Genomic DNA, 27288 nt, shown 5'->3' on the forward strand with positions numbered 1-27288 from the left:
TTCTTTATTCATACTAGTTACATGGCTTTAAATATAGTTTTTTTTCTTCTTTAGTGATAGGCAATGTATAGTTATGTGAGAAAGAAAACTCACATGTCAAGAGATAGGAATGATTTCTTTTTCTTCTTTGCTAAGTGAGAGGAGGGGAGATAATCTGAGAGACAGACTTCTGCATGTGCCCCAACCAGGATTCACCCGGCAACCCCCATCTGGGGCTGATGCTCTGTTCATCTGGAGCTGCTGCTCCCAACTGAGCTATTTTTAACACCTGAGGCAGAAGCTCCGCTGAGCCATCCTCAGCGCTCAGGACCGATGTGCTCGAACCAATCAAGCCATGGCTGCGGAAGAATAAGAGAGAGCATGAGAAAGAAGGGAGAGTGGGAGGGATGGGGAAGCATATGGTTACTTCTCCTGTGTGCCCTGGCTGGAATCAAACTCAGGACATCCACACACTGTGCCTATGCTCTACCACTGAGCCAACTTGCCAGGGCCAGGAATGATTTTTTTATTATCTTAATTTGATTTAATATTCATAGCCATGAGAAAACAGAAAAGAGGAAGGAATCAGAGATGCATGACCATTATAGTAGGAAAATAGATCAGATTGTTACTCTAACATGGTCTTTTTCTCTTAATCATGAGCTCTTCTTTACCTCTTTTTCTTGTTGTTTTTGTTTTATTTATTTTGTTTTTGCTGTTGTGAGTGGCATCTTTTTCATGCTTTCTTTTTTTTTATATTATTGGTTACCAGAAAAGATATTTAGTTTTTGCTATTTATTTTGTTTCCAGCCTCTTTACTGAATTCTTTTTAATTTATAACCATTTCTTGGTAGAGTTTCTTAGATTAGGTAAAGAATATTAACACTTGGCCAAACCAACAAGAGAGAGAATTGTGTGTCAGCTTTTTGAATAATTATATGTCTTATTCTTTTTTCTTGCCATATTGCATTACCAAGAACTTGCAGAACAAACTTAAATAACAATGGTCTTACCAGGCAACTGGATAACCTCAAAGTAAAGGTGAAAGATGAGCAAAGACTTGACGTAAAGGAAGGAGCCATGAAGAGTCTGGGGAGAGAGATTTCCAGGCAGAGAACAGCGGTGCAAGGGCCATAGGGGGAAGTATTCCTGGTGTGTTCCAGGAATAACAATGAGGACAGTGTGGTTGGAGAGGAGGGATTGAGGAGACTGGTTGAAGGTAAGATTGGACAGGGAATAAGGAGTAAGGACTAACATTTGCTAGTATTGAACTTCCCTTACTTACTCCAGTGTGTCCGTAAAGTCCTGATGCACTTTTGACCAGTCACAGGAAAGCAACAAAAGATGATAGAAATGTGAAATCTGCACCAAGTAAAAGGAAAACCCTCCCAGTTTCTGTAGGATGATGTGGCAGCATGTGCGCATGCGCAGATGATGACGTAACACCGTGTAGACAGCGGAGCAGCCCACGACCATGCCAGTCGAGATGTGGACGGTACAGAGGAAAGTTCAGTGTGTTCTGTGGCTCACTAAATTCCAATCCGTGACCAAAGTGCAACGTGAATATCGGAGTGTTTATAACAAAGCGCCACCACATAGAAATAACATTACTCAGTGGGATAAGCAGTTGAAGGAAACCGGCAGTTTGGTGGAGAAACCCTGTTCTGGTAGGCCATCAGTCAGTGACGAGTCTGTAGAGGCTCTACGGCAGGGGTCCCCAAACTACGGCCCGCGGGGCCACATGCGGCCCCCTGAGGCCATTTATCCGGCCCCCGCCGCACTTCCGGAAGGGGCACCTCTTTCACTGTTGGTCAGTGAGAGGAGCATAGTTCCCATTGAAATACTGGTCAGTTTGTTGATTTAAATTTACTTGTTCTTTATTTTAAATATTGGATTTGTTCCTGTTTTGTTTTTTTACTTTAAAAGAAGATATGTGCAGTGTGCATAGGGATTTGTTCATAGTTTTTTTTATAGTCCGGCCCTCCAACGGTCTGAGGGACAGTGAACTGGCCCCCTGTGTAAAAAGTTTGGGGACCCCTGCTCTACGGGATAGCTACCTAAGGAACCCTAAAAAAATCTGTGCGTGAGCCCGCATCAAATTGCCCTAAATAGGTATGAAACTGGGAGAGTTTTCCTTTTATTTGGTGCAGATTTCACATTTCTATCGTCTTTTGTTGCTTTCCTGTGACCGGTCAAAAGTGCACCATGACTTTATGGACACACTGTATATTAGAATTACTGTCCTAGTGAGTTATTCCTTAGGCTTTGTATCTGTGGTGAAGAAATGTTTTAATAAAAAATGAATCTAATTTTTTGAAAAAGCTTAATATCTTCTATTGATACAATATTCATTGATGTACTCGAGTGTTTAAAATGTCTTTTATCATGGTCATAACAAACACATTTTTCCCCAACTGCTATGATCTTGCAAATGTGAACTCTTTTTCATAACTCTTTAAGTTTTCTTATGTGAAGTTACCTGTTAATACTTTTGGGCAGAGCTTTCAATCAGTTAAGTGTCAGTTTCAAAAGCTGAGATTATTTTAAACAATAGCAGCCACAACAAAGAGTAGCTTTGTGCTTTGCTTACTCGGACCTAAGCATTAATTTAATCAAGTCATTTTTTATTTCAAGTTTACCTGCTAGAAAAATACCTAAAGGCAAGCAGGCAGCAAGAATAGGGAAGATCACAAATCATGGTGGTACTGCAACTGACCTACTTGACCAGGTAGACTGTAAGCTCTGGTGAAAAATCAGATATCTCAAGAGGAATAAAACAGGGGAAGGAAAAAGAAAATCTTTATTGCTGAGAGAAGCAGAATTAACTAGAGTGTTGGCACTGCTGTAAATGAAAATTTTCCACAACAGCAATATTTTCTGACAAAACTTGGCTATTTGATTCTAGAGTATAATTTTAAGGCTGCATGCAGAAAAAAAATTTTTTTCATTTGTAGTCATAGAAACAAGAGAGATGAGAAAGACAAATTTGTATTACTGCTACTAGGAAACTTCCACTCTTTTTTATTGTTTGTAGCCCCTTGGGATCCCTGTGTAACTTAAGAAATAGAGTCAATAATGATTTTACATCTCTTATACTGTCTTCCCAATTCTGATCCCCACCCATCACCATGCAACAAAAGAGGAGTAAGAGAGTATTCGATATTTTACTCTATGATGTGACCTCAGCTTGTGATCCTAACAATATATTCAAGAATATTTACCTAAATTTTATACATCGGTAAATCTGGTTTTCAAACCCAAGAATGCGAGAAATAATTTTAGGAATTGGTGGTGATAATAGAAAGAAGAAGGGGAACAATGAGAAATGCATTCTGCAGATAGGTGGTCAGGGAAAGCTATTTCAGTTCGTAAGAGCTACTAACTTACACTTAGTAGAGAGGACCTGGGCAAATCCCAGTGTTTGTCCCTTTAGTTGCATTGAATACATAGGCTCTCTGTTAGTATATCAGACCCTGTAGCTCTGCTGCCCTGCCCTCCTGCGGCCCACCCTCCACCTGTAAACCAGCTCAGTGTAGCCACCTGTTCCTTCCTGACATTCCCGACCTGAGCTTTCCCAGATTCCCACCTCGTTCTCTACTGTGCTCTTTACTCTCCTTGCTGATTCCTTTTGGTATTAAATGTGTTTATCACAGGTCCTAAATACACTTAAAATGGATGCGTCTATAATTTTCCTGTGGTTGTTGATTCTCTGGGGTTTTTCAGGTTGATTAAAAGAGGAAAGTGTGAAAGTAAAGGATGAAAACAGTATAAGACAGAAGATGGGGATGAGAAGAAGTAGACTGATAATAAAAACAAAGCAGCAGGAAGACCTCGACCTGCAGAGTTCACAGGGGTTTGAGAGAGAGGAAATGGTAGATGTAGCCTTCTCATAAATCTTTTCAACAGCTGTCTGCTTTTCAGTTTTGACTATATACTTTTCAGTTGTCAGCTTATGATAAAATATTCTAATTCAATGCCAAAATGCCTAATAGCTTTCTTTAATATTCTTTATTTTTTCTTTTAAGAAGGAGAATGTCAGCTCAGTGGTAATTTAGTTCTTAGTTGGTGATAGCTGAAATAGAACACCTTAACTTTTGAATCCTTAGTAAGGCTTTTCTGAACTTGAATAAATACATTTGCTTAATAAGTCATACTTTAAAATTTCTTAGTTTGATAAGTAGTATTTTGTCAGTTTGGGGGTTTCAACACAGGAGTTTTAGGGTGGGACATAGATAGGGACAGGAAGGGAGAGAGATGAGAAGCATCAACTCATAGTTGCAGCACCTTAGTTGTTCATTGATTGCTTTCTCATATGTGCCTTGACAGGGGGTGGGTGGTGGGTGGGTGGGCTCTAGCAAAGTGAGTGACCCTTTGCTCAAGCCAGTGACCTTGGGCTCTAGCTAGTAACCTTGGGGTAATGTCTATGATCCCACCCTCAAGCCAGGGACCCCACACTCAAACTGGTGACTTCACACTCAAGCTGGATGAGCCCGTGCTCAAGCCAGCAACCTCAGGGTTTCAAACCTGGGTCCTCAGTGTCCCATGCCAACACTCTGTCCACTGTACCACTACCTGGTCAGGCAACACAGGTCTTTTTCAACAAATCAGTGGCAGAAACAGAATCAGAATTCAAAAATTTGGGTTCTGAAAGACTTAATACATGGAATATTTTATCAGATTAACTCAAAATTATCCAGCCCAATATGCGGTCTCAACGCATTTTTGCAGCCGTTCATGCTTACTATTAATAATAGCAACTCTTGAGAGTTTAGACATATACTGCCAACAACCTTCTCTTAATAATCTCTAGTGGGTCTAGTATTCTATAGTTATTTTTCTTGAACATATTTTTCAACTTACACTGTTATCAGAGACTGAAGTCCCTTTGTAGCTCTAGAAGTATCTCTGTTTCTTTGAGACAGTTCTAATATTCCCATGTTAACATCATGATTTACAAACAAGGAAGTCAGAAGACCTGTAGTTTAGTCCTGGACTTGCCTCTAGTTATGTCATCTTTGTTATATAGCCTTTGTTAATTATATAACCTTTGCTAAGCTATTTGACTTCTCAGGAACTTTATTCTCATTCATACAATATATACTAAATAGCTTGAAGTAATTTTCATTCTAAATAAATGTGATACAATTCATGATCATACTCTTATTTGCTGTTGTTACCCATTTCCATTCGATTTTATAGATCTGGACATGTGTTTTCTAATGTCTGTTTTTTCAGACAGCGAAATACTAACTGCCCCATTTTCTCCCCCCCCCCCCACTTTTGAAACAACTTTCTGAATCCCTTTGGTCTTGTCAGTTTCACCTGTCTAGTCTCCCTCTCTTGATGCCTTTCATAAGATAAAGAGTTGGGGAGAGCCCCCTGGTGGGCGTGCCGGGTGGATCCTGGTCGGGCACATGCGGGAGTCTGTCTGACTGTCTCTCCCCGTTTCCAGCTTCGGAAAAATACAAAAAAAAAAAAAAAAGAGTTGGGGAAAACAGCACCCGCTGGTGAAGGTGTGGGCAGACATGCTATGGTGACTGATAAATGGGAGCTCATAGTTTGTTTTATTTAGACAGCAGTTTTAAATGCCAAGATTTGTAGGACTTTTGAGCCATATCATTTCAAAATGTCTTTTAGACCAATCAGTAGCCTCTGGACCAGACTATTTCTAAGCTCTCTTTACCATTCAATATCTTCAGAGACTGAGATTTCACAGCCTGTCTTCCCTTGAGGAAGTTCTTATAGCTAACATAAATCTTGCTTTCTGCAATTGAAGTTGAATTTGTTTCTCTTTTCCCTGTGGAAGGAGGAACAGCCTCTAACTAGGAGCGACACTTTCTTATGAGGGCCGGTACTGAACGAAGTCGGAAGGGTGCTTCCATCCAGCATTGGTTCGAGCTTTTATATTCTATATGTATTACAGCTCTCTGGCTTTCATTGCAGTACTCGTGCTCTCAAGAGATGCTATTTTTTACGACCCAAGTGAAATAAGTTTCATATCTAACATTAGTGTTGACTATATCTTTTGCTAGTTAGAACCAAATGAGTACTAAAATAAAAATAAAAAAATCAATTCTCAAAACCCACTTGAGGGTTTTAGATTTATGTTTTATTTAATATCACTATAGTCGTGGGATTCACTTTTGGCTTACAGTTTGTGGATTTTATCTCATTGTTTTATTAGTCATATTGTGTATGTGGTTTATTCATCCATATCTTCCTTATAAGTGATGAGAACAGAAACGTGTTCTTCCAAACAAGCTGTCTGGAAGCAGATTTCCACGTATGTAGTCAAAACCTTTGGTACCTAAGTGAAGAAGTGTGTTAGATGTGGAAAAGGAAAAAGAAATTCTCTGCCCTTGATGAGCCTACAGCAGGGGTCCCCAAACTATGGCCTGCGGGCCACATGCGGCCCCCTGAGGCCATTTATCCGGCCCCCGCCGCACTTCTGGAAGGGCACCTCTTTCATTGGTGGTCAGTGAGAGGAGCGTAGTTCCCATTGAAATATTGGTCAGTTTGTTGATTTAAATTTACTTGTTCTTTATTTTAAATATTGTATTTGTTCCCATTTTGTTTTTTTACTTTAAAATAAGATATATGCAGTGTGCATAGGGATTTGTTCATAGTTTTTTTTATAGTCCGGCCCTCCAACGGTCTGAGGGACAGTGAACTGGCCCCCTGTGTAAAAAGTTTGGGGACCCCTGGCCTACAGTCTTATTAGGGGAAGAGATGATAAAAATTGTAATTATAAAGCACTCATGAACTATTATAAGAGAGTGCATATAAAGTAACATATTTGTATGAATTATGTTTTGCATTTTGAAGTAAATTCAGAACATGTTTTATATTATATAGATCTGTCCTATTAACGCTAAGCTACCCTACAGTGTCTAATTGGTTCATTCTGATTTCTGGGTTTTTTTTTTTTTCAGGTTCAGCAGTTTTCTGAAAAATCCTTCCTCTTAGAGCTTTTGAAAACTCGTGAAAATGCCTTAGAAAGACAGTGCAGTGAAATTACAAACCAAAGAAATGTGCTTCTTCAAACCTTTGTAAGTCTCCAGCCACTTAGAAAAATCTGTTTTACTAGCTGCATCTAAGTATTTAAATACACTTAGGTGTACTTTAAAAAATTATCCATATGCATATTGGCAGATAGTCCTGTTCAGATACAGAAGAGTATTAAGTGCTGTTTAAAAACAGTTGGTAGAGTAATATTGTTTGAAAGAATTCTATTGGCAGGGATGCAATGTGGAAATCATTTGCAATTGTAATAAGCATAAAAGAAACAGTGAAACTGATTCGAATTGCTCAGGCTTCAAGACATTGGTTTTAATGCCTTTGTAAAGCAGAGAGGTTTACACTATAGGCATGTTTATGGATGTGGGTGAAAAGATAGATTTTGTTTACCTTTTTATCATAAGTCAGAGCCAACAGACACAGCAGTTTTAAATGACAAGGCCAGTTTAGGAACATGACTTTTACTTAATTGACATTTCAAAGAAAATACATTTTGAAATATTAAAAATATATATCTGAAGTCAACAGTCAACCACCAATGGTTTATACATGACATGGCCAGTTTCCAAATATACCTAGCTCATAGTTAGTTGACATTTCTTAGAAAAAATATAGGAAAATGTAGTAATGTTTAGCTGCTAGCATTGTCAAAAATGTAGGTTCTAGCATTGTCCAAAGTTTTTGGAAATTCTCATTTCTAATGCATGTTGATATTTCATAAAATATAAACTATTATTTAGAACTGAATTTGCAATGAATATATAATTTTACATTCATCATATACATTTTAAAAGATTTCCTTGTTTGTTTTTCTATTTTTATTTTTTTATAAAGCAGTAATTCCATTGAGCATAGATTTTTACTTTCAAGTTTGGTCATTTAATTATTTTACCACCGAAATTATACTGTAATGACAAAATGGCATGAATGGTTTTAAGTTTAATACACAGACACATATATAATGATGAGTGGTAGAATTTTTGCATCAATAATTCTCCAAAGCATTAATAATAAATCTTTCATGTGAAAGTAGTTGATTGTTATTATATAATAACTAGTTTTTATGAATATTGCTGGAGGAGTAAAGTATTTCTGTGACAATACCAGGAAGTATAACGTATTTTGGTGTTAATAATTCCAAATGATTGCATTTTAAATCATGAAAGAAAAATATTGCGATTAATATCTGTATTTGATTTTATATTTCTTTTTTTTCAGGAAGCTACTAAGAAAAAAGTGATGGAGGAGGAGGAAAAATTTATTAAGGAAATTACAGACTTCAATAATGAGTATGAAATAACTAAGAAAAGAAAGCTTTTGATGAAAGAAAATGTCAAGATCGCAATATCTGACTTAGAAAACCAGGCAAACATTTTGAAAAGGGGTACGAATACGTAATATCACTTCATTGATCTGACACTAATGAGATTGAGTTTGTCTTCAGATACTTTTAGTTGGACATGTCTATGAAGTAAGTGGATGGAGATACCCAGGAGGCAGGTGGAAATTTGGTTGTGAGGCTGACAAGAGAGAGCCGAAATCCCTTTGATAATATTTCCTTTAAGATTTTTTGCACCAATATTTACAAGTGAGGTTAATCTTTTTGCTAGTGTTATGTTGAGTTCACTGGAAGAATGTAAAAATGTCCTTTTCCCTCTAGCTGGAAACAGGTAAATAATAACATTACCTGTTCTTCCCAGGTTTGAAATTATTCACCGGTGACACCATGTCTGGTGCCGGTCTCTCCGTGGTGGTGTTCACAGTTCTGATGTTAGAGCCAGTTTCTTCCCCGGCAGCTTGAGTTTCCATTTGTCTTCCTTGCTGTCGGGGCTGCTCTTCCATTCCCTCTTCTGACTCGTGCCACCACGTCTGTTATATCCTGACACCTGGTTTTCCTCCTGTCTCTTCCTCCTTCCCTTGGCGTCCCCTCCTGACCATTTCCATTGCACTTTTACCCATAACTATGATCAGTCGTCCAGTTTCACTGGGTTTTGAATAATCTTCATCTTCAAAATCCATAGCTGTTTTATTATTTTCTACTACTTGGACTCTTTTTTCATTGCCAGACATCTTTGATTTATATTTTTAACCCAGAGCTGGATTCTGTTCTCCCTCCTTGAGAGTGCCAAGATAGTAACACCCACGTATTTTTAGAAGAAATTACTGTATTTTTCACTCCATAAAACGCACTTTTTTCTCTCCCAAAAGTGGAGGGGGAAATGCCTGTGCATCTTATGGAGGAAAAAGCATGGTATTTTATTAAATATTTTAACACACCATTTGGTTCAGAATATTTTTTTTCTTATTTTCCTCCTTAAAACTCTAGGTATTGTCTTACGGTAAGGTGCGTCTTATGGAGCAAAAAGTACGGTATTACTGCTGGACTATTGTAATGAACCTCTTAATTTATTTCTATTTTGTTTAAAAATACCATGATAAACATAACAAACGAAGTACCTCAACTCATCTGGCCAGCCCTGCACACCTCTTGCCCCCTTCCCAGCATTTTGAGCAGAAGGCACACTGACCTCTATTGTTCTCTAGATTGTGCTATGCTTCCTCCAGCCTCAGAACCCACGCTATGCTTTATGCAGGGGTCCCCAAAGCTTTTTACACAGGGGGCCAGTTCACTGTCCCTCAGACTGTTGGAGGCCACCACATACAGTGCTCCTCTCACTGACCACCAATGAAAGAGGTGCCCCTTCCAGAAGTGCGGCGGGGGCCGGATAAATGGCCGCAGGCTGTAGTTTGGGGACACCTGCTTTATGGGAATACTTTTCTTATTCTTTATCTATTTAAACCAGTCATTCTTCTGATCTCAGCTCGTGTTGCTTCCGGAGAGGAAACCCTCTGTGACACATACCCCTCCATCCATATTAGGTCAGTTCCTCTGATTATATTCTCCTATGGTTCTCGCTAGTATTTTCTTCAGAGCGTTGTAATGACTTACATATTCACTTGATTCATATCTATCTCCCCTACAAAGATGTAAACTTCTACAAAGACAAGAATTATATGTTTTACTTGCAATGTATTTCTAAAATGTGTCTAGTACATTGTATTCATTCAATAATTATTTTTTTGTGTGTACGTTGTTGTGTGTCAGGCACTGTTAAAGGCATTGATGATATTGCAATGAGCAAAAAGAAAAAAAATTTCTTCCCTCATGAAGTCTATGCTCCTGTAAAGGAAGACAGACATCCATGTTCCAACCTGTTGGAATAGAAAGATCTCACTAAACAGAACAGTCCTGCCTTAGTAGTAGAATTAAATTAGCCTTAGATTTAAGGCCATTCTAGACCCACTGTTAAAAACAATCTTAAAAACAAGGTTTGTATCTGATCCATAAGTTGTTTAACCACCTGCCAAATAACAGATATCAACATGCTTTAGGGGAAGATAGCAATATTCAAACATTTAACAAAATTATAAACACAGTATCTTGTATCTAATCAAAATTCACTAGACATTTGAGGAAGCAGCAAACTATGTATAACTCATAGCAATAGCAAAGAGGAAATTAGGCCAGCTGAACGTACACATAAATGACAGATATGATGCAATTAGTAAAAGGGAACTTTAATCTTACTCTTATAAATATTAGAAATATACTCAAAAACACGGATATAATCGAGATAAAGACATACAAAAAAAGTAACAGAAGACACAGAAAAGCACCTGCCAAGATTCAAAATCCTTTTGTGATAAAAACATGAAAAAGTTTGTTGTGGGAATGAAGGGAGGAAGGTATTCTAGGTAGAAGAAACAATATTAGCAATATTGTGGAAGCTTGTAGCCATATAATGAATACTATGCAAGGTCACTTTAAATATGCTTTAGGTGGGAAGGATAGAGTTTTTCTTTTTTGTCTCATTGATAAATTTGTTTTACTTAGTGATGTTACATTATTTTGAATTCTCTGTTGGTAGTCTAACCATCAAATAACATTCTTTTGTATCCAGTTGGTACTTAAATAAATCCTGGTCAGTTTATTAGAAACAGTTTCTAGGTGGCCAAGGGAAGCCAATCCAGGCTTAAAATTGACCCTATGCTGCTTAAATTTTTACTGCCCGAGAAAAAGTTAAGAAGTGCTGACATATATGGCAAAACCTACATAGCTAAAATAATGGTTTTTGTTTGTTACTAGAAATAAAGTCAATGGAATATGACAATGGCCAGTTAAATGAACTTCAAAAACAAAAGAGTGAATTAATGGAAGAACTATGTACTCTCCAGAGAAAACTTAAAGGTAGGACTTTTACTTGTTCATCTATTTTGCTGATGAGTATATTCCTATACATATGGTAGGGTCCTATTATTCTTTCAAAAGAATAGCCCGGTTGGGATATAGTGCTATTATTGGTATATAAAAAAAGAATAGGTAAAACACTGAATTGATCAGTGACATACCCGAAATTTTTAATGTCTCAAATTTTGTTAAGACCTTTTTTGTGCTTTCAAGCACTATATTAAAGCAGAAAAATAAAAAATCATTAGTAAATACATTTATATGATGCAGCAAAAATTAGAAGATTGTTCTTAGAAATGAATAAAGATAAACTTTAATTTTTTTAAAAGTGTAAGAATATTTTTAATTGTTTAGTTTTTGAAGATAAAAAGAATGAAGCCATTTGTACTACCAAATGCCTAGAGGCAGAAAAAATAAAAATCAATGAAAAGCCTCAGAAGGATGCTGAATGCTTAAGGTAAGAATTGCCTGTTACACTTTGGTTTGCAATCTGGTAATTTTTTAAGGTGTTGAATAGATTTCAGCATAAAGCTGAATGCATAGATTTTTTTTTTTAAGTTCGAATGAAGACATTGTTTCCTTCTGTATGTATTCTGAGATGTCCTAATAAGCAGACACTTCACTGCCTAGAAAGTGCTATCCATAAGTTTCATGGGTTGATAATGCTGGAATCAATTTTATCTTTTCTTACTCCTTATGGACTGTGTTCTTTGCGTCCTAATAGCATAAGACAAAGTGTTGATTCCACAACTCTCCTTTCCTGACTTTTCTTTTGGAAAGGATTGAAATTATTTTTTATGTTTCTAGATTTGGGGGGGAGGGAATACCCACAATCTACTCTTTTGCTTGAAATATGTTACTCTGATTATGTGCTTAAGAATGAAACTGTATTTTCTGTATGGAATATTCAGATGCTTTTGATGTATTTGGATAATGAGAGAATGGCTGATGTTTAAAATGAAATAGTCATATACATAAGGAGGGGAAAAGCCCCCAGTTTATTTATTTTACTGTATTAATAAATCAGCGTTATATTGGCTGGCTTAATTTTAAAGACGTTTCTATACTTTCTAGGCTTAACCAGGCTTAGTATACCCAAAGAAACCTCATTACTGAGTCTGTGAAGAAGGAAATGAAGCTTCTTTCACATAAATCATAGAGGAAATATGGCCACTAGAGCTGAACAAATGCTTCATATTAACAGTGAATTGCCTCAGGCCATAATTTTAGTAGATTATGAGAAAATATTTGCAATTTAATTTTATGTTAAGTTTGGTAAGCATGAAATATCAATCTCTTGGGTGATATGTGTGATGCAGAATGAGTTTCTGTAATGACAGTCTGCTCATTGATTTTTTTCACACTTTTAAAAATGGCAATGCCCGCTGGTATCATTATAGCTGGTAGAGTCAGGGCTTCTCATATGAACTCCAGTTCTGTGGGTTTATCACTGAGTCGTAAAAATTTGCCCTGGGTTAAAATGAAACACACAGAGTCTGCTAGGAGTGTGTTCTCCTTCTCTGTTGATGACAGAGGAAATCTGGATGGAAAGAAACATCGGTCCATGTACCTAGTCCGTTCTTTGGATTTTAGCAGCTGTTAAATGAAATGCCAATATTTTTCAGTTGCTATTTGAATTCCTTGATATGAGTTGCTTAGTTCCCCCCTGGTATGTTCTATAAAAGTTATTTCAAGTATGAAGAATGAAGTCAAAGCACTGAGTGTAAAAATTTTAGGAAAGAGGGTCGTCCGTCTTATAATTAGTGCAATAATAAGAAGCTAATGATGGCAAAAAATGATAGACATTTATTCAACTTTATCATGAAGGCCAAATTAAAATTGGTTTTTATCCCTAAATTTTGGAATAGAATAGTCTTTTTCATCTCTGTGTTCAAGTGCATCCTGAATATTTTTTTTTTTTATCAGAGACAGAGAGACAGAGAGCAGGATAGATAGAGACAGACAGACAGGAACGGAGAGAGATGAGAAGCATCAATCATTAGTTTTTCGTTGCAACACCTTAGTTATTGATTGTCTTCTCATATGTGCCTTGTCTGCGGGCCTTCAGCAGACTGAGTAACCCCTTGCTCGAGCCAGCGACCTTGGGTCCAAGCTGGTGAGCCTTGCTCAAACCAGATGAGCCCGCGCTCAAGCTGGCAACCTTGGGGTCTTGAACCTGGGTCCTCCAAATCCCAGTCCAATGCTATATTGCCACCGCCTAGTCAGACGCATTCTGAATTTTGTTATAGTTGACTGCCCCTTAATTTCCCAGATTTAGCTGCAACTGGTATGGATGTTCTTTTTATAGGAGGAGTTCTCAGAGTTGGCAATGCTGGCATTGGGGCCAGGTTATTCTCTGTAGTGGGGCTGCCCTGTGCGATGTACGGTGTCTTGCAGCATCCCTGAGCTCTGCCCACTAGATGCCAGTAGCAGCCCCTTGCCCCCCAGTTGTAACAACTGAAAAAATGTCTCCAGGCATCGCCAAATGTCCCCTGGGCACAGGAATATGGGAAAAACCATCCCCAGTTGACAACCAGCTTTATTTTAAGGTTATTATAATTATACTTTTATTAAACTTTAGTAAGAAAGCAATTACAAAAAATGAATTTTAGTTCATCTCTATGAGCTTATTGTTTCTACTTTTAATAATTAGTGAAAATAATTCCATTGATTTAAGAGAAAGGAAGAGAGGAAGGGAAGCAGAAAGAGAAGCACCAACTCATTGTTCTGCTTAGTTGTTCCATTCAGTTGTGCACTCACTGGTTGTTTCTCACACGTGTCCTGACTGGGGATCAAACCCATGACCTCAACACTGGGACTAGGACTACGCTCTACTTCCTGAGCCACCTGGCCAGGTCCATAAAAAAATTTCTCTATATATCTTATTCTGTCTCATAGTTTTTATGATTTTAAAGTTAAGTGGCCATGCTTAGGTTATTTGTAGAGCTCTATCTTCATGTCACCCGTGAAGGTAGAGTAGGGTCCCTGTAGTCGTGATGGTGTAATGGTCTCTGCTTTAGCTGATCTTTCCCTGCTGATAAATACCAAGATGTCTGTTAGTTAAAGATTTTTATGTTGAAGTGTGCGGGTTTATTATTTCACACATGTTAAGGCAGCTAATTTATAGAATATTGTTATGCTTGACCCTTAAGCCAGAGGCTGGGTAATTCCTAAGAAGCCTCCCAAAGGCTTGTGCACTCTGACGGAGCTAGTTTCCCATGTAGTCCAGGGGCCGGAAGTGATAGAACTTCGGTCTCGAGAAGAAGTAAGCACATCTGTTGAATCCTAGCTCTGCTGTTTACTAGGTTAGCGTCTTTGGAGAAGCAGTTGTCTATGCTCAGTCTCCTCATTCCTCCTCTATACAGTGAAGTTAATAATTAGCACCTACCTCGCAGGATTATCGTTAAAAAAGAAAGATGACTTAATTTATACAAATCCCTTAGAACAGTGCTTAGCACACAGTAGATGCTCTAGAATTACTAGATATAATTATATAATTACTTATGACTTCATTTTTTATTTCATATTAGCCGTGAGGATTGTATGCCTTGCATTCTCCTTTCTCAGTTTTTCCTTCTGCTTGCCCATTCAATGGCTCCCAGAAGGCTAATAATTACTGACTGTCTTCCTTTTGTACTCTCTGTGGACAGCCTCATCCGGTCTAATGATTTTGGTTGTCATTTACAAGTTGATGTCCCTAATCCCACTTTCCTAAACTCTAGTCCTAAATTCCCAGCAGTCTAATAGAAAAGGAGAGGCCCTGGCCGGTTGGCTCAGCGGTAGAGCGTCGGCCTAGCGTGCGGAGGACCCGGGTTCGATTCCCGGCCAGGGCACACAGGAGAAGCGCCCATTTGCTTCTCCGCCCCTCCGCCGCGCTTTCCTCTCTGTCTCTCTCTTCCCCTCCCGTCCATTGGAGCAAAGATGGCCCGGGCGCTGGGGATGGCTCTGTGGCCTCTGCCTCAGGCGCTAGAGTGGCTCTGGTCGCAACATGGCGACGCCCAGGATGGACAGAGCATCGCCCCCTGGTGGGCAGAGCGTCGCCCCTGGTGGGCGTGCCGGGTGGATCCCGGTCGGGCGCATGCGGGAGTCTGTCTGACTGTCTCTCCCTGTTTCCAGCTTCAGAAAAATGAAAAAAAAAAAAAAAAAGAAAGAAAAGGAGAAATATACTGCTCACAAACATTAGGGGATATTTTATTGCTTCATATTTATTTTGAAATATCCCTTAATGTTTGTGAGCAGTGTAGATCGAAAGTGACGCTGCCCTGTTGAAACAAACAAACAAGAACAAATTGTCAGAAGTTCAAGGGCCTTTATAACCAACCTGTGCTTTGTCTCCTTGTGTTCCTATCACATGCCTCTGCCACTGGGCCACCCGAATACTATCTGTGGAATTCCGAATTAGATACGGGCCTCCACACCTCTGAGTCCTCTCTCTCTTCTCCATCAGTTAGAACCCAACTCAGCCCTCCAGGCCCAGCTCACATGTTGTCTCTGCTGGCTTTGCTCAAGGCCGAAAGTAGCAGGCATTTCTGACATGTCTACAAATCGGGTCATTCTCAGCCTACCCCAGTCCAGCACCATGTTTTCTTGCTTTTACTCTCCAAATACTTCTTGACTCCCTCAGCTTCTCTGTCTCCATCGCTAACATCCTGGTTCCAGCCTCCCCCTCTCCCACCCGGATCACATTGACAGCCTCTCTTCCACTTCCCCCTCGTCCATGCTTGCACTCTCCACTCCTTTGTCAGTGGGTCGTCATCCCCCTATTAAAATCGTTCAGTGGCTTCATCATGGACACCGTGAAACCTGAAGTCCTCAGTGTGGCTTTCATGACTTGTCATAATATGGCCTCTGACCACTTTACTGATGTTATTTCAAGCACAGTCCATTCTCACCCCGCTCCCTCAACCATTCCAAGCTTTCTTCTACCTCAGGACCTTTGTCCATGCCTTGCCTTCTCCTAAAATGATCTTTTCACCACTCTGCCTGCCTGTCTCTAACTGGTGGGACGTGCTCCATCCTTTAGGCCTCAGCTGAAATGTCTCTTCAGATAAGCCCTCTTACTCTGTGATGTAAACTGTGGAACCTGTGATTTTTTCTAACAGCACTATTTTTTCCTTAGAGCACAAATTCTATTTCGTAATTACATAGCTGTTTGCTTTATTTTGTGAATATCTGTCTCGGCCATGTGCTCAGTAAGAGGAGGTATCTTGTACCATTATATACTGATGGTGTAATACTTGAGTACAGAGCCTGGCATATAGAAGGCATCGAATGGAGGAATAAATGAATGTATTGAATTATGAAGGTTCTCCTCTGCTGTTCCGGTCTCTGTGGTCATAGAGACTATGCTTGTAACTGCTACATCAGTAATCATATTCAGTGACAGTGTGTGTAGCACTCTCTCCCGCTTGGCTGGGAACTCCCTCCATTGTTCTTGTTCTTGTTCTTTTTTTAATTAGTGTCCTCTTCTAGTGCAGCAAAGGAAGATAGTGTGCAAAATATTTGTTCCAGTGATTGAGTCCACATAATCAGTAGTGAAATAATTTTATTTTCACTACAAGGAAGATAACAGTTCATCATCTGTTTTCAATGCTGTGTTCAAAAACATGGTGTATTCTAACCACTGGGATAGCCTGAAGGGCTCCCTTCTACTCCCGATATTTTTCTTCCACATGGAAGACGCTTTACTGGTTCATCCCTCCCAGCCTTCCCCCGGCCCCCGTTTCCCCCTTTCTTATTCTAAGGCAGGGAGCCGTGGCGCAGTCTGATTGGTGAGTTTGGAAGGGAACACTGGAGCCCAGTTTATCCACTCCGTTCCTCTGCTCCTTACGTTTTGCAGTGGTAGGTGTCCGTGAGTGAAAGCTTGTAGCCTTTAGTGGTGTGTATGTTAGCCTAGTTCGGGGGTGCAATGTTAGTAAGTCCTTTCCTTTCAGATATAAGCCACATTCTCCACTGCCCACTATATTTGTAGTAAATGTGGTATCTAACCTCCCTTCTGCCTTATGTTTCTTTTGGACAGAATTCATGCAGAAAAGACAAATGTTATATATTAGACCCCCAACACCAATTATTTTTATTATTATCCAACACCAACCACTAAAATATAGTTCTAGATCAGGATTTGTTATTTACTCCAAGTGCACTGCTCACAAAAATTAGGGAATATTTCAAAATGAATATGAAGCTATAAAATATCCCCTAGTTTTTGTGAGCAGTGTCGTGACTATCCTGAATAACTTGAAACATTTCAGGCATTTTCCTTACCCACAAAACTTCTTTCTAGAATGGTTTTATAATATTTTATAACCAATATTTGTGATTATTTAATGCAACAGGAAGTTTGTTCCAGAAATGAAGCAGTCAAGTCAAACAGCATGGGATTTTTCCTTCTGCACATTTGAACATAGTATGGTTTAGTGACGAGCATATTTCCAATGAAAACTACACAAAAGTTCATGTATATCTGCTATTGAGAGACTCTATGCATTTATATGAAGTATTAAATCAGTGCTGCTACCTCTTCAGTGAAGAGTAAGTTGGGCATAGAGGTCACAACAATGGTCCTTTGATTTATAAGAAGCTGTAAACACATGCTAATACTCAGATACTTCCAAAGACCCTAAACGATATATAGATAAAAATGTATATTTATTTACACATGCATATTTTTTATTTTACCAAATAGGTATAGATATTTTTCAGTTATGACAGTAGGTTATATTGATTGAAAAGATTTAAATGCTGCAAAATTATAAGATATTGATTGCCCCATTCCAGAAACCCTCAGAATAACCATTATTAAAAGTTTGGGCCCTGGCCGGCTGGCTCAGCGGTAGAGCGTCGGCCTGGCGTGCGGGGGACCCGGGTTCAATTCCCGGCCAGGGCACATAGGAGAAGCGCCCATTTGTTTCTCCACCCCCACCCCCTCCTTCCTCTCTGTCTCTCTCTTCCCCTCCCACAGCCAAGGCTCCATTGGAGCAAAGATGGCCCGGGCGCTGGGGATGGCTCCTTGGCCTCTGCCTCAGGCGCTAGAGTGGCTCTGGTCGCGGCAGAGCGACGCCCCCGAGGGGCAGAGCATCGCCCCCTGGTGGGCAGAGCGTCACCCCTGGTGGGCATGCGGGAGTCTGTCTGACTGTCTCTCCCCGTTTCCAGCTTCAGAAAAATACAAGAAAAAAAAAAAAAGTTTGGCATGCATCCTTCCGGAGTTTATGTATCTGTGTGTATGTGTGCGGGCGCATATGCAAAAGAAAGGGTCACACTCACTGGGCTGTAATTTGTTTGTTTACTTAGCCCTTCCCCATGTTAGTTTGTATTGATCAACTTCATTCTTCTTTTTAAAAGATTTTATTTATTGATTTTACAGGGGTGGGGGAGTGGAGAACAAGAAGTATCAACTCATAGTTGCTTTACTTTAGCTGTTCATTGATTGCATGTCGTATGTGCCTTGGCGGAGCCAGCCCAGGGTTTTAAACCAGTGACCTCAGCATTCCAGGTCAATGCTTTATCCTCTGTGCCACCACAGATCGGGCAACTTCATTCTTTTTAATGCCAGGGAATGGAAATGCCATACTTATGTTACTTTTTCCCTATTGATGGATGTATATACAAGAGCTTCTAAATATTCATAATTAGAAACATTTTTATAAGTGTATCCTTAAATACATGGGGGAGTGTTTCTGTAACATTATCTAGAATAAGCATCATTTAGCAGTGCGGTAGGAATTATTACCCAAGCTACATTAAAAAAACAATGCACACGGTAGAGCGTCGGCCTAGCGTGCGGAGGACCCGGGTTCGATTCCCGGCCAGGGCACACAGAAGAAGCGCCCATTTGCTTCTCCACCCCTCCGCTGCGCTTTCCTCTCTCTCTCTCTCTTCCCCTCCCGCAGCCAAGGCTCCATTGGAGCAAAGATGGCCCGGGCGCTGGGGATGGCTCTGTGGCCTCTGCCTCAGGCGCTAGAGTGGCTCTGGTCACAACATGGCGACGCCCAGGATGGGCAGAGCATCGCCCCCTGGTGGGCAGAGCGTCACCCCTGGTGGGCGTGCCGGGTGGATCCCGGTCGGGCGCATGCGGGAGTCTGTCTGACTGTCTCTCCCTGTTTCCAGCTTCAGAAAAATGAAGAAAAAAAAAAACAACAAAAAAACAATGCACAGTGACTTGGCAGTATCTGTGTAATCGACAGTGAACTCAAAGTGGACAGCTGTAACAAGTTCTCAGTTTTAACATTTCTGGAAAACACTAGTCAAAACAATTATGTATCTGTGTCTGATCCACATCATCTCTTTTTTTAATATTAAAGCTCCCATTTAATTCAATGTTCATTCTTAGTTATGTATTTTGTTCAATATTTCTGTGGACTCTGCATCTTTTCTGATAAAACTTCATTATTTATTCACTAACAAGTATCTCTACAGCATTGATTATGTTAGCCCTCAAGCTAATAGAGATCCCCTGTTTTGTGAATTCTTGCCACATACTATAGTTATTAAAGCTTCTGTGTAAATATAAGGGAAATGTTGATGGCAGAATCAATTGATTATTTAAAGATTTTTATTCTGATGTCAATGTGCCTAGTTGTATATATCCCTAAACTTTGAAATTATTTTGCTAATTGTATGAGCCATATATAATATTAATCATTTCCAGAATGTATTGGTATCTTTGATATCATAATAAGATTAAAAACTTGCAAGAAGTAGAGATAACTACTTAATAAACATCTGGTGTGACTAAGGAAACCAAAAGGGATAAAGTTAACAGACAACTTATAAGATTTAAAATCCCATCTGTCAAAAAAGTCATCAAATTGGAGTGGTAAACTGGGAGCAATTTATACTAATTATGACAAACAAGGGATAACAGTTTATCAAATAACTAATAAAAATAAACAAGAAAGCACTAAAATCAATAGTTTTTCATGGCCCTGGCCGGTTGGCTCAGTGATAGAGCCTCAGCCCAGTGTGTGGAAGTCCCAGGTTCGATTCCCGGTCAGGGTACACAGGAGAAACAACTGTCTGCTTCTCTACCCCTCTCCCTTTCTCTCTCTTCTCTCTCTCTTCCCCTCTTCCAGCCATGGCTCAGTTGGCTCAAGCACATCGGCCCCATGTGCTGAGGCTGGCTCTGTGGGGCCTCTTCTTTAGGCACTAAATATAGCTCAGTTGCAAACATGGCCCCAGATGGGCAGAGCATCAGCCCTAGACAGGGGTTGATGGGTGGATCCAATTGGGTTGTCTGTCTCTATCTCCTCTCTTCTCAAACTGGAAAAGAAGGAAAAAAAATTTGTTATTCATGTATTTATCAAAAAACATGTATTAAATGCCCACTTTGTATCATGCACTATGCAAGTTACTAGGAATACCAAGACAAACAAGACAGTTCTGTTAAACTGCTTATCATTAATTCAATGCAAATTAAAACCACTGAATATAATTTTTCTATCAAAATTTGAAAGATATTCTTAAATAACCATAATCAAAATCAGCAAGATTGTGGTACAGAGCTAATTTATACATTGTTTTGGCAGTATATATTGTATATGTTTGGAATGCAATTTGAAGCATATAAATTATTATAAGCATCTTAAAAATGTTTATGCCATTTGACCTAATAATTCTACTTATGAGCTTTCTTATAAGGAAAATAATTCTAAGTGCAGAGGAAATTTTATACATGGAAATGTCCACATAAATGTTATTTATGGTAGGAAAAAAAGGAACAATTTAACTGTGGTGTAGCCATTTTGACTACTATGTATTTATCTTTAATGGTATTAATTGGAATGCTTAATTAACTGGGGGAAATGTATATGATAAGCATTAAGCAAAAGCAAAAGCTAGGAGGCAGTATTATATAGTCACTGGTAGAAACAAAAGACGGTGATGAAATATACTTAAATCTTCATAGGATTTGTGCTTTTGTACTAGGACTGTGGGTGAATTTTTCCTTCTCTCTACTTAAATAGTACTTTTATACAGTTCTATAGCTAAAAAGAATATTCTTCCATTAAGGCTTTTTTCTATGACACTTAAAAATTTTATATGGCACTGAAAAATATTGGTAGACTGTAGAAAACCATAAAAATATATGGAACATAAGTTTTGCCAAACTAACCAGCAGTGTTGGCCATTCTCATCATTAATTGATGATTCAGAGAAAGGAGACAATAACCAATGCAAACCGCCCTTAGTTGTGCAGTAGGGAAGGAAGTCCTTTCTGACTCCTGTAGGCAATCAGTCTATGCACTGAAGCATGAGATCGGCTTCCCATTATATAGCTTTGGCTAGCTGCAGATGTATTAATATTCATACCATTATCATCAGCCTCTTTTCAAGCTAGCAACAGCAACCTTTTCTTTAAGTGCCAATCTAAATTCTACAGCTTGATTATATATGCTGAATAGTGAAATACTTCCTATAATTTGCTCTAAATGCCCTCCTTAATTTCAGTAGTTCTCGTTCTTACTGTTAGCTAACTAAAAGCCCAAGTGGTCACCACCCAATTCCGCTGGTCATGAAAGATCTTACAGAACACGTGGCCCATTTGCGCTGAAAAGGGGGAAGGGCAGGTCTTGGTGACATGGTGGGAAGAAAGAGCCTTACCGTTTTATTTGAAAAGATATATTGAAATAAAGCCTTAAGTACATCATATAGCAGTGCTAGAGAAGGCAGTTAAGAGAGTTAACAAAAGAAAAGGGAACCCTGGACAGGAACTGGCATCGTCCAGTCAAATGGAGCAAAACATTCTTCCTGGAGTGGACTAGGCAGAAAAAATAGCCTCACACCCACAGTGGGGTGGAGAACTGGCAGTGTCCTGCTGGATTGGTGGGAGGGGGGAGAAGACGCAAGGGGAAATCCCTTTACTGAGTGCAGCACAGCTGGAGCCAAAGTGATGACCTAAAGGGGGTAGGGCACAAGCCTGGGACAGATCAGATCAGGGCCCTGGCGAGGTAGCTCCACGGTCGGAGTGTCCTCCTGATACATCCAGGTGGCCGGCTCCATCCTCAGTCCAAGGACATATAAGAATCAACTAATGAATGCATAAATAAGTAGAACAGCAAATTGATTGCTTTCTCTCTCTCTCTCTTTCTCCCCCTACCCTTTCCTCTCTCTCTCAAATCAATTTAAAAAAAGAAAAAAGATCAGATAGGAGAGCAGCACCAACCCTGGGAAATCCAGGAAAGAGGTTTGACAGGAGAAGGGCACCTACGCAAATCTGGGAAAAGCAAAGAAGAGGTTGGAGAGTTTGGCAGAAAGCCTGCTCCCCCCCCCAAAGGAAATATAAAGAAACCCAACAAAGAACCCAGCACACCTTTCCTTCTTTGGGCACATACTGTACTTTTTGCTTTTTTTCTCCTAAATTCTAAGGGTCCCCTGACATTTGCAACTGGGGAGCGGTGAGCAGGGCTGGAGTGCTCTCCTTTTGCCTCTGTAACCTCCTTCCCTGACTCCACATTTTAAAAAAAGCAAACATCTTTACATATTATATTCAAACCTCAGAAAAACACAGATAGAGAATCATGAAGGAAGGCAGAGAAAGAAGAGACAGAAAGACACAATACAGACAAAGGGATGAAGATAAAAATTACAGTAGGCTTCTCATCAGAAATCATGCGGAACAGAAGACAAAGGAATGATTCTTTAAATATTAGAAGTGAGAGCCATCAGCTCAGAATTCTCAATGAAAATGTATTTTATATATAAAGGCAAATTAAGATGTTTTTAAATAAGTATGAGCATAGAGAATTCCTTGAGAACAGACTTCATTACAAAAAAAGGTATAAAAAGTTTTAAAGAAAGAAAGAATATAAAACCAGATAGAAATTCAGAACCATGCCAAGAAGTTGATGCTCCGGAAATGGTTAAAATGAAGGTAAATATAAAAGCCTGTTTCAATTTTACTTGCTCTAACAGATGAATTACTTATTAATACTAGCAATATCCTTTATGTTTATAGTAAATGTAAAAAAAGAATATGTGGTAACAAGGACAAGACATAGGAGGGAGTAATTGGAAACATACTGTTGTAAAATTTTTATGTTGTAAGTATGGATGTGTGATATTATTTGGTAGTGCACAGTAATAAACTGAAGATATATATTATGAACCCAGTGCAAGCATTATAAATATTCTAAAAATATGTATATAAAAAAGTCAACTAGTAATAAAATACAATCAAAGACTGAAATCAATCTAAAGCAGGAAGAAGGGCAGGAAAAAAGGAACAAAGAGCAGATGGAACAAGTGGAAAACAGCAACATTTTTAATACACCCAAATAAATAATTATATTAAATGTAAATGATCTAAACATACCAACTCGAAAACAGAGATTATCGTATTAGATAAAAGAGAGAGAAACAACTATATAGTTCCTACAAAAAAAATCACTTTAAAAATGAAGACATCGATATGTTAAAAGTAAAAGAATGGAAAATGGTATCCTAGGCCAACACTGTCTGAGAATTCTAGTTCCTTCATATCTTTGTCGATACTTAGTATTGCCTGCTTTTCATTTTAGCTATTCCGGTGGGTGTGTAGTGGCATACATTATACTTTTCTTTTGTACTTTTTTTCTTCTTCTTTTTTTTTTTTTTTTTTTTTTTTGCATTTTTCTGAAGCTGGAAACGGGGAGAGACAGTCAGACAGACTCCCGCATGCGCCCGACCGGGATCCACCCGGCATGCCCACCAGGGGCGATGCTCTGCCCACCAGGGGGCAATGCTCTGCCCATCCTGGGCGTCGCCATGTTGCGACCAGAGCCACTCTAGCGCCTGAGGCAGAGGCCACAGAGCCATCCCCAGCGCCCGGGCCATCTTTGCTCCAATGGAGCCTTGGCTGCGGGAGGGGAAGAGAGAGACAGAGAGGAAAGCGCGGCGGAGGGGGGGAGAAGCAAATGGGCGCTTCTCCTGTGTGCCCTGGCCGGGAATCGAACCCGGGTCCTCCGCACGCTAGGCCGACGCTCTACCGCTGAGCCAACCGGCCAGGGCGCTTTTGTACTTTTTTGATGACTAATAAAGTTGAATACCTTTTCAGATTTTCTTAGCCATTGGATATCTTCTTTTGTGAATAATCTGGTGAAATTGTGTGTGTGTGTGTCTGCGTGCACGCGCGCATGCACCCATTGTCCATTGTACTATTTTTTTATTGACTTGTATTCTTCATATCTGTTGTCCATTTTCTCTCATGACCTTTACTTTTAGTGGCTTGCCTTCTTGGGTACTTGGTGATCTTTGTTAGCTCGTTATTTGCTCTTAATCTGTGGGAAGCCTATTAGCCTAAATAATCTTAAACTTCCTTTAGAGAGGGTTCTTTCTTTCTGCTAGAATACAGGGAGTGTCACTGGCCTAGGACCCCTACATTCTCCCCTAAGCACAGGACTCAGCCAAGGTTCCAGCTGATCTATACTTTTCAACTTGTGGCTGGCCCGACTGGGTTAGGTTTGGGAGAGCAGTGTTGCTCTCAGGATCTGTTCTCAGGGCGGCCTCACCCTGCATGCTGACCAGCTCATGGCTTTCGCTTATTTTGTTTATTTTTTGGAAAGAGTGTTAGTCATAATGCTAAAAATAGAAGACTGTTATATTACTATTTTTCACATGAAATATGGGCATAAAATAATTTTTTACAAAGTAATTTCAGAATACTCAGAATTAAAGACAATTGGGGAAAAGAAACATCAATATTTTTCATTCTCAAAACATTTTAATGATATATATGTATTACCAAGTTCATTTATCATTTTAGAGCAAGAGGAAATCTCAAAGATCACTTATTTTTCTGTACTTAAAATTCTAGGTGAGCTTCAGAGAGGCTAAATGATTTAGCCCAAGTTATTCTGCTTATTAGTAGCCAGGACTGAAATGGAGGTCTTCAGATAATACTCTAGATTCCCCAGTAAATCATGTTTTTTTTAATTACCCTAAAATTATTAAGTATTTAATATTATTCAGTCTACCTTATTTTATTTATGGGAGTATTTTACCCAAAATTTTATGTAGTCCTTACAGAGTTATAGAGAATTAAATTTTCTTTCCAAATTTTTTAGCATTAACTTGATATTCTGATGCTAGAGCTGCAAACCTGCCCCATTCATGTAATAAAAAAATATATTGTACAAGTGAATTGCTGAACTAATGTGAATTTTTCATTTCAAACAGACTTAAGAGAGAATTAGAACTTTATAAGGAAGATGACATGCAAAGTGTTTATGATGCTCTTCAAACAGAAATAGAGTATTTGGAGTTGGTAAGCCATTGATGACTCTTTCACTTCTAATTACCATTACTTACTTACTGGTAAGAATGGTTTTAATGGTATACATGTCATTGGACTGGTGTTTTGCTGTTCACATGGATTTGTACTAGATACAAAACACAAAGTAGCAGCAATGGAAAAACTAAGGTCAAGTTATAAATCTAAACTGTTCTGAGTTCCTGGGATGTTAGGGGCTACATAAGATAAGGCAAGTTATATTCAGCAAGAATATGTCCAATTTCCAGCTCAGCAAAAAAAGATTTCAAACCTGACCACACAACATTCCCTGGACTGAAACTATCAATATTATTAGAGGATGAATGCACTAAAGGAGTTTAACTATCATAATGCTAAAAGCTTTTTGTTTCTGATAGGTATAAATTATACTTTTATTATATTTGATCCTAAAACTTTCTTATTATGGATTTTTATGATTGCAAGAACTTGGGATTCAATTATTGGAAACTTATTTCCAGATTGTGTGGGAGCACTCCAAATTGCTTTTCCCCTCCTGCTTTGGTTGTTTATAAGATGAACACAGTATTTGCCATGCTCTATTTTAATTGGAGACATGTACAGCCAGCCTTAAAGTATGTTAAACGTTACAGACTTAATTTAATAGGTTACATTTTGTTTCATGTTTATTTTCTTTTCTGTGTACATTTTTTTTGTTTAAAATGCTCAATAGGTTATGTTAGGATTTATATTTTTTATTAAAACTTTTTAAAATAATTAGAAATGCCCAAAGTTGTGTTACATTTACATACATTTTATGTAATGACTTTATTAAGAATTTCACTTTCCTTATGAATAATTATTACATGTTTTCCTTTCAGACATTGGCACAGAAAGACCTTCAGGAAAACAAATAACTTGTAGAGAATCAACAGCTACCTGAGATTTGATCCTAGCATCTTAGAATCACATCTTTGTGGTGAACGATACGCTTTACAATAGATTCTGTGAAAAATGTCAGATCCAGAATGTTCAAAGTTGTTGACATCTAGAACTGTTTCATTAGCATTTTTTAAAAAGTAACTTTTTTGAGTTATAACTTGCTGGGACTCTAATGGATCTTGTGCTTTTGCATTTGTTGCTAAAGGAAGTAAAAGGAATAGTAGTAGATATTGTGTTCTCAGGCACCTTGTGTCCCCCGACCCTAAAGCGGATCCATACTTTCTGATTTGTTCTTTCTTTGTTGCAGCTTAGCTTGTGTGAAATCAGACACACTAGGAAGAAACACTCGGGTTATTGACCTGATTTTGTCAGTGCCGTTCCACCAACAAGGTGCTCACCTCCATTTTAATCCTTCTCTGATCATAAGATGCCTGTTGACAGAGGTCCTCCGGGGTGTTTGATCTGTAAAAGCCAGTTTTCTCCACTTTTCCCGAACTGTGTCTGTGGAGTTAAGTCGGGGCACTCGCCGCTGTTCCCCAGCCCTCTGCCTGCTAGTCTTCTTCCCAACGCCAGCTTGGGTTAGAACGAAATAAGTCACCCACTTGGGCAGGTTCGGGGTCTCCTGACGGCCATCGGGACTCTTTTTCGCTGGGGGCTTGAAACATTGCAACTGAACACAGTGTACTTACATTTGGATCAATAGTTTGGTATCACCACCAAATTTCTAACATCACGTGTATTTTCTGCTGTTAGCAATCCTGACTAGGAGGAAAGGTGTATTTTCAGTAGTTTCTTAAAAAGTGTGTTGAAACTGTTGAGTAAGGCCCTATACTGCAGTAGCTGGGGAAGCAGAACAAACCTGCTTGGGGGGGGGGGGGTCTCAAAGTCCTGAGTGCAA

General features: G+C 39.1%; 1 protein-coding gene across 1 annotated transcript in view; it reads left to right on the plus strand.

The window, feature by feature from the left end:
• Positions 1–26365, plus strand: part of CCDC172 (coiled-coil domain containing 172) — a 40539-nt gene extending 14174 nt beyond the window's left edge. The window contains exons 3-8 of the mRNA XM_066238216.1: positions 6912–7028; positions 8215–8380; positions 11144–11245; positions 11600–11702; positions 25397–25484; positions 26330–26365. Of these exons, the coding sequence (XP_066094313.1) occupies positions 6912–7028; positions 8215–8380; positions 11144–11245; positions 11600–11702; positions 25397–25484; positions 26330–26365 (612 nt within the window). The remainder of the gene's footprint in view (positions 1–6911; positions 7029–8214; positions 8381–11143; positions 11246–11599; positions 11703–25396; positions 25485–26329) is intronic.
• The last annotated feature ends 923 nt before the right edge of the window (positions 26366–27288 follow it).

The sequence above is a fragment of the Saccopteryx bilineata genome, chromosome 7, assembly GCF_036850765.1.
Source record: "Saccopteryx bilineata isolate mSacBil1 chromosome 7, mSacBil1_pri_phased_curated, whole genome shotgun sequence".
Lineage (NCBI taxonomy): Eukaryota > Metazoa > Chordata > Mammalia > Chiroptera > Emballonuridae > Saccopteryx > Saccopteryx bilineata.